The sequence below is a fragment of the Podarcis tiliguerta genome, assembly GCF_965153285.1.
Source record: "Podarcis tiliguerta genome assembly, chromosome: 7".
NCBI classification, from domain to species: domain Eukaryota; kingdom Metazoa; phylum Chordata; class Lepidosauria; order Squamata; family Lacertidae; genus Podarcis; species Podarcis tiliguerta.
Window position 1 is genome coordinate 52,613,959 of NC_139540.1, and position 7,788 is coordinate 52,621,746.

A 7,788-nucleotide genomic window follows, 5' to 3' on the forward strand; every position below is an offset into this window, starting at 1 on the left:
ATGGAGCACCTTTCCATCCTTTCTTCCATCTCTGCACTGTTCCAGTCAAGATGCATGTGTGCCCATACCCTGCTAGAGCCCAAAACCTTTATCTTAAGATACACATATCTTAGACCAGAGAAACTATATTTCACATTTGTCACATGGATGCCACTAACAATGATGGCTTCGATCTTAAGATAAATTAACTTACTGAACATCACAGAAAGAAAGTTTTTCGTCGCCTCTTCTCCCCTGCAGCCACCTGCAATCCACTCCCCATAAAAAAAACCCTCTCTGCAGGGTTGGGGGCCCTTTCTGAATAATATTGGGGCATCAGCTATATTAGCAGTTCAAAATATAGTCACACCTCATTTTACACAGTGTGGGGTTGTCCTACGGGTGCCAATTTAAAAACAGTACTGTGATTTTCATAACGATTCAGCAGAAACAAGAGAGCTTATATATATTCTCTGTCTGTCTGTCTGTCTGTCTCTTACACACATACACAGATGAGCATGTCTGTCCCTGTCCCCCCCCCCCAAAAAAAAAAAATACTTAGATGAATAGTGTTTGACAGAGGAATGCTCAGCCTGGAAAAGTCTCACACAGGAGTTGAAACCTTATACATAGTTTCAAGACAACATTTGGAGATGTCACACTAAAGAAACAGTCAGTGCACTGGCTACAAGGAGACCTGAACTCAGGCCTCTGTTCATTCACAAAGCTCACTTGGTGATCTTGGACCTGAGTTCCTTGGAGGCAGGGCAGGATAAAAAATGTAATTAATAAATATTAACAACTTGGCAGTTTCACATACCTCGTCCAACCAACTTCAGACTATGCCTTGAAACTGCATCCTAAATGGCTGCAGAGGTGAGAAGGATGTCAGGGGACTATGTAGCCAATAAGTGTCCATGATGTCACTCCGAATTGCAGTGGTCCTGCTAGATGGCGAAGACTGTGTTCATTTAGTAGCGCTCTCTCTCTCTCTCTCTCTCTCTCTAGTTTGCCTTTTGATATAATGTGTGGCATCCTTGAAAGAGAAGCACTGCCTTCAGGTGGCATAGCTGGATTCTATGCCACAAAGGTTAGTTAGCACTCTAGGACAACCTAGCAGCAAGGCCAATTCATAACTGTGTAAGACATGGGCAAAACTCTTCATTTAGCCGATGTGTAATTTCAAGCACATATCTTTTGCTGCCTTGGAGTCCCAAAACACTTTTTAGAAATTCTGTGGCATAGGAATTGCTTCATGGCATTTTAGAAATGCAGAGACCGGGACTCATAAAACTTATGTGACCTGCAGGAGGCCACAGAACAAGGGAAGGGGTAAAATAGGGACTATATTCCAGTTGCATTGTTCTAATAGCTGAAAACATTTGTTCCAGCATGCCTGACATAACTCCAAAGAGGTCAGAATGGAATGCATATGCCAAGTTACTCAAAAAGTTTTACATGATTTCTAATAATATAGGAAAATGAAGGCATAATTCTTAGCAGTGTGCAAAACACTTTCATTTCCCTAAGCAACACTTTTTGGTCATGTACAGCCAGTGATGTTTCAAAAATTCCAGAAAAGTAAGGAACAGTGCTGTTCTTGGAAGAAGATATTTTGAAGAATGCATTGTGAATTGGTGGCTTTAAAGTCAATGTTAACAGAGAGAGTATGTGTGCAAAGCCATATACTGTAATACAAATGCATTATGTCCTGTGCCCTCTCAAGCATGCTTAACACCATTCATTAACATGAATTGGGATGGATACCTCAATTCTAATTGCAGTTAGTCACCATACATTTTAATAGACTTCCACATAAAATACCAATGATTGAGTCCCAAGTTTAACTACATCAGATGTTGTGGCCTTGCACCCTGATCCCAAAACTCATGAACGTGGTCATTAAGTCTGCATGGAATCACAACCTCAGTTAGTTCCGGAAGTCAACTCCTGAAAATTATAAAACTGAAGGGTATCATACAGTTATTTCCACCCACATCTGAAAAATGGGCATAATGGTGATTTACTGTTGCAGGCAGAATAAAAGGAACACTCACATCCTATTAAATTTAATGGCAGAATTTTCTTTGATTCTAATCAAATGGAGCTAGATAGCACAAACCCATTTGCACATTAAAAAGTACTGTAGATGTTATGCATTCCTATTAGCTACTAGGCAACTGAACGCTAACAACTTGGCTGTGGTTATACATAACTGATTTTTTAAATTAATTCCATTCACATGATTAGAAATGTACTAATACAAAAGCTATCTTCCCTTATTTTGATTACTTTTTCTATGGCCTCCATCAAAAAGGCAAGCTGTGCAGCAAATGGGGAAAGGGACAGTCTGCTATCTTGACACAGAAGTCCCATTCACTGAGCTTTAAAAGAGGTAAAACAAGAGTTGTTCTCATTGGGTCATCCTTGTCACTATTTCCCCACATTCCACACTGCTCAGGAAGCTTAGATTTTGTGTGTGCAGTTTGTGTAGACTTCGTGCCTTCCTGCTCATTATGTAGATACAACTTAAGTCAATTTAAGACACGAACAGGGAAAATAAGCAGAAGACAAAGGAAAGTTCCCTGGCCATTACTAATGTTCCAAACTATTTTGATACTGCACAAAGAAAACAGATATCAGAGGCATTTTACACAATGGTTGTTGGGCACACTCACATAAGATTAAATTGGCTTAAATCCTAGTAGTTGGTCTCAACTGCGTGCCCTCTGTATGTCAATACGTGCACTTTTGTACTATTCTCTCTTTAAAAAAAACAACAACTGTCCACTATTAATGAATTGTGTGTATGTGTGTGGAACCACTCATCTCCCTTCCATTACTGTAACTTTTGCTTAACTGCAATGTGCTTAACACAATGCGCACACAATAACAACTTTTTTAAAAAATTTAAAAATCCAGTTAGTGAAATAAGTCCAAGAAAGATTGCGTCTCCAAAACTGGGTGAATCAACAATCACCAACTTGAGTCCAAATACTTGGATTTCATCCTTCCGTGATGATGACTACAACAACTACTGTCCGAATTCAGTACTGGCACTAATCCCTAGTAATTACAGTAATCAATGAGTTTATACTTCGGATTAATGCTGATGTCCTAGAACTGGCACAGAAGATGGATGTGTCATTTTGGTTTGGTCAAAATCGCAGCATCAAACCTGAAATGGGGCTGAAGAGTTAGAAAATGTAGAGGGCTCTGGACCCATTTACATGGAAGTAAGCTCCACTGATTTCAATGAGACTTATTTCCAAGTTAATGATTTAGGACTGCAGCCAGACTGGTAAACGTCTAATCTCTGCCCCTACACAATTACGTGGTTAAGTCCCATCGATTCCAGTGCTGCTGACTTCTACCGTGAGGGAGCTTACCGCGGCCTGAAACCTCAATAGCTCAAGGAGGGGTGGGGGCAGGTAAAGAGAGTTTTGCAGGGCATCCTTCTTTCTCTCCCCCCCCCCACCTCTTTCTTTTACGCATGACTTTGAAAGCTACAAGCCGTAGGATTGGAACCTCCTGAACTCCGTCCTAGTCAAAACAAACAAATCTTCAGTAGCTACATTTTTAAAATTTATTTATATTTTTTTAATGCGGGGGGGGGGCGGAGGAGGAAAAGGAGGGGAGTATTTACACCTACGCCATTAAGCTTTCCGCACCTGATTCCTCTACTAGTTGGGTCACATACAATGCTCTCTGCCCAAGAAGGTGGCGGCGGCGGCCAATGTGGGCAGCGGGCAGCACAGGGCACGGTTGGCCCTGAGGGATCCGGCGGAGATCTACTTACTGTGAAACAAGCTGCGCCCATGGATCATGTCTGTTCCTTACACAAGGGGCTTCGATCTCCACTAATTCCATTTAGAGACGAGAGGGCTTCCTGCGGTGGGAAGAGGAGGGAGACCCGAGCAGCAGCCTGAAGCCCACGCTCGCTTCGCGCTGAACCCAAGTGGATCAGCGCCCCCGTCTCTCCAGCTCTTTCTCTCCTTTCCCCTCTCACCGTCGTCTGGCGATGATCAGCCCCCCATCTCCATCCCCTGGCTCCGGAGCGGCCAGCATCGGATCCTAGCAGCAGCAGGAGCAGGAGCAGCAGCAACCACCACAGGGAGTCTGCATAACTGGCCGAGAAGGGCAAGGCGGGGAAGGGAGAGCAAGAGCCCTCGACGCACAAGCTCCACTTCCAGAGATCGCAGTCCACCACCGGCAGGAGCCACTAGGCTCGAGAAAGTGAAGGTGGGGGGGGAGGGTTCGTCTCCTCTCCTCCTTTCCAGGCTCCCCCCCTTTAATCACCAGTTTCATACAACACCAAAAGCAGCCCCAAGTATTTCCTGGAGAATTTCGAGGCCAACCTTTCCCGGCCCTGGAGGTTCTTTTGATGCATCGAAGGGGGGGTGAGCGATGGGTCCGTCATCAGTTCCTCGATCTCGCTTCTCGGACGGGCAAGGTGGTGGGAGAGACACCCAAAGAGGGGAGAGGCTAGAGTTGAGGGGAAGGCAGCAAAAGGGGGTAGGGGGTGGAGGGGGGTGGAGGAAGAAAGAGTCACCCAAGGAGGGGCTTATGGGTCTCTGCGCGCCATTCAGTTACAGCCGAAGTCTTTCCAAACCGGCCAAGTCCATTTTGCCTCCCTTGCGACACAGGATCAAGCCGGAGCGGAGGGTTGGAAGAAGCCCATCGCTCAGCAGCAGCAGGGCAGGAAGAGAGGAAGAAGGAAAGCAAAGCCGGCCGGGGGGGGGGGGTGTCCTCTTCAACAGTCCAGGACAATAATCTGGGTGTGTGTTTTTCCCCCCTAGAGATCCTCCTAAGTGGCGAAGGGCGAAGAGAATCCAGGAGAGTCGCGGAGATTAAAAAGAAAAAAGAGGGGCCGCCTCCTCTCTGGTCGCCCTTTAACTTGTGCCTTGCTCTTCACCACCACCTCCTGCTGCTGCTTCCCCCTTTGCCAATTTAGACCGGGAATCTTCCTGCGAGCCGCAGTCCCTCCATTTGCAAGCGCGCAGGATGCTGTCCGGGGGTGAGGATGGCTGGGGGATGTGTGGGTGGGTGGAAGCTGCAATAAAAGTTTCGCTGTGGATCCTCTGGCGGCTGATCGCACGCTTGCCTCTTCCCCCCACTCCAGAGATAGGCGAGGAAGGGAGGGAGGGGTCCTCTCTCCTACCCGCTTAGGTAGGCGCCTTTCTCCTCCGCCGCCGCCTCTTCCCCATCAAGGCAGCACCATCCCAAAGACGGCGAGCGCGCTCCGGCAGCAGCAGGAGGAGATGCTGGTCAAGGGTGAGAAAGGAGGCGGCGAGGAAAAGGGGGCATCTAGAGACCTAGTGCGGGAGCTGGAAGGGGACAGAGATGCCCTCCCCCCCGGCAGGGCCCAACTTCCTTCTTTCTGGCTCCTGCCAGCGGCTCCCACAGCTGCTGCCAAGGGCAAAGTCCGCAGTACCAGCTTCTTTCACACACAAGGATTTCCCAGCCGGCAGACGCCGCCGCCGCCGCCGCCGCTGCTTCCTTCTCGATCTCCCTCTCCCACTGGCAAAGGCATCCACCCAGGAAGAAGAGGGAGGCGGGAGAAGAGAGAGGTGACTGAAAATAAAATCGTTTGATAGTTAAGGAGCAGAAGGGAGGGGGAACCATGCACCCCCTTTCGACCTCCTCCTCCTCCTCCGGCTGCTGCAGCTCCTCCTCCTCCAACACCTGCTGCTTCCAAAGCTGATGCAGAGAAGGGGAAGAGTCTCTCTTCTGTTCTAGATGCCACAAAGAGAGGATGGGGGTCCTAAGCGCAGGAGACAACCTGCAAAGCAAGCCCTGTTTGAGCGCGGGAGGGGTGGACTTGAGGCAAACAAACCAGGGGGCCTTTCCAAGCCCTCTTCCCCCTCCCGTAAATGCTTCCGACTGCACTTCTGGTTGCAAAGGGCTCCGCGGCTCTTGAAACCTAAATCTTCCTGCTGAAGTAGTAAGCCCTGCGGATTTCCATGGGCGCTTACGCCCAAGTAGGGGGATCTCAGCCGAAATCGGGCAGCTTGCTTTGGAAGAGGACTTGATGCCAAGAAAGACCCAGGTTCAGATGACTGCTTTTTCTTTTTAATTTAAACTGGTTCCCAACTGGTGTCAGTTTCCCAAAACAACATGGATTTCTTGCAAGCGACTTTTCCGAGCAAAAAGAACGGTTGTCTGCTACTCCAAGAAGCCCAAGGGGTGGTGTGTGGTCCCTCGAGAACAGAAAGGGGGTTCTCAGCTGGGAGAAAGAGACAGTCGGCTGCAAAATATAGAGATCCTTTCCCTTGTCCCTTGCGCCATTGAAAAGACGTCGATTTGGACAGTCACATCTCATGCATGCTTTGACTCAAAAGTCAGACTCCAAAGCCCGATCCATAATAACCAGTAGCCTTGAAAGAAGACGGGACAGCGGCCCCATCCACTCTGAACATTCCTGATCTTATAGACACGTGTATTCAGAAGCCCCTGTTAACTTATATGCATGCTAGGATTGCACCGTGCAGATGCACTCGGAAATAAGTTCCACTGGGTTCAATTATGGGGCTTACTTCCACTCAAAAGTAGCAGCCAAAATCGGATGTCACTTCCGTTAGACAGTTGTATATACATAAAGAAGTCGAGAAGTGTTTTTTAAAAATAATGGTGCTCACTCCAGAGTACACTGAGATCCGGCTTGCTTTTGTTTTCCCCCATACACGTTCCAAGTACCAGGTGGACTCATCCCATATGTAGCCATGAGCCATACACTTACAAGCCGCAGAGATTTAAGGATCCACGCTGTCAGCAATAAAGTTCCTGGTACATGAGGACTGTGAAGTCATCTTGGCAGATGGCATCATTTTTCCTTCCTTTTCCTTCCTGAATTAGAGGTCTCAAGCCGGCTCTGCAGCAAATGTCTCCTTCCACGATACTTTCTTTTCTTTTTTGATCGCGTTCACCTTGCCTCCTGTGGTTTGCCGTATTAATCTTATAGCTATCAATTAAACCAGGAGTAAAAGTGCTGCCTTAATCTTTCGCCCCCCACCCCCAAATTTAGGGTATGCCTGAGTGACAGTTCACTCATTCCGGAAGATCAACTGTCTCCCCCCACAGTTGTGCAGCGTCTCTCTCTCCTCCCCACCCGCTTCAGCAGCCCCCGCAAAAGACACAAGCAACAACACGGATCAAGCAGAGGAGCCAGAAGGCTCAGGTTGTAGCAAACGCTGTGGAGCGGGGAGGGAGAGGGATTGACAACACCTTCTGCAGGGCAATGCAGACAACCTATGGCTAAGTTTCAAGTTATAGTTTGCTTACAAAAGATTACAGTTTTTTCTTTTTTTAAAAAAGTAGAAAGGAAAACAGCTGAATAGGCTGTTCTGAAGGGAAATGTGCTGCGTTGCCTTTTCTAACAGCAAGAAATCCACACAGCCTCCTCTTGCCAGATGGATGCTGTACATTGAGAAAGGGGAGGGATGTGTAGATGCACAGTGCAGTGTTATCTGGGGTGGCTGGTTGTGTATGGCGTGCCATCTGGTGCACCAAAAAAGTAATAGAGGGCTACTGTGTGGTCCAGGAGCCGTAGCATTAGGCCTGGAAGGCAAGGTTTCAAATCCCTGCTCAAGTGGCCTTGAAACAAGTCATTTTCTTTCACGCGACCTCAGTTTTGTGGGATGTGATACATAGGTAGCAGTCAAATACAACATTCCTTGTTTTCCTAGCGTGGACATGAAAGGGGATGTTTGGTCCAGCCAGTCAGAACTTCCTGTTTCCTCCTGGACCGGGACATACTTCCTCTTGCATGTGACTAGACGTGGGCGTGACCTTACCTGCGCAGGTAACAAA

At 47.6% G+C, this 7,788-nt stretch overlaps 1 protein-coding gene across 2 annotated transcripts in view; it reads right to left on the reverse strand.

Annotated features, from left to right (window-relative positions):
* Positions 1–7,194, reverse strand: part of NETO1 (neuropilin and tolloid like 1) — a 95,604-nt gene extending 88,410 nt beyond the window's left edge. The window contains exon 1 of one of the 2 annotated variants that reach the window (XR_014513653.1): positions 3,779–7,194. Coding sequence is in view for 1 of the 2 variants with exons in the window: in XM_083449820.1 (XP_083305946.1) it covers positions 3,779–3,806 (28 nt within the window). In the remaining variant the exon portion in view is untranslated. The remainder of the gene's footprint in view (positions 1–3,778) is intronic. The other variant, XM_083449820.1, reaches the window with a different exon arrangement.
* Positions 7,195–7,788: the final 594 nt, after the last annotated feature.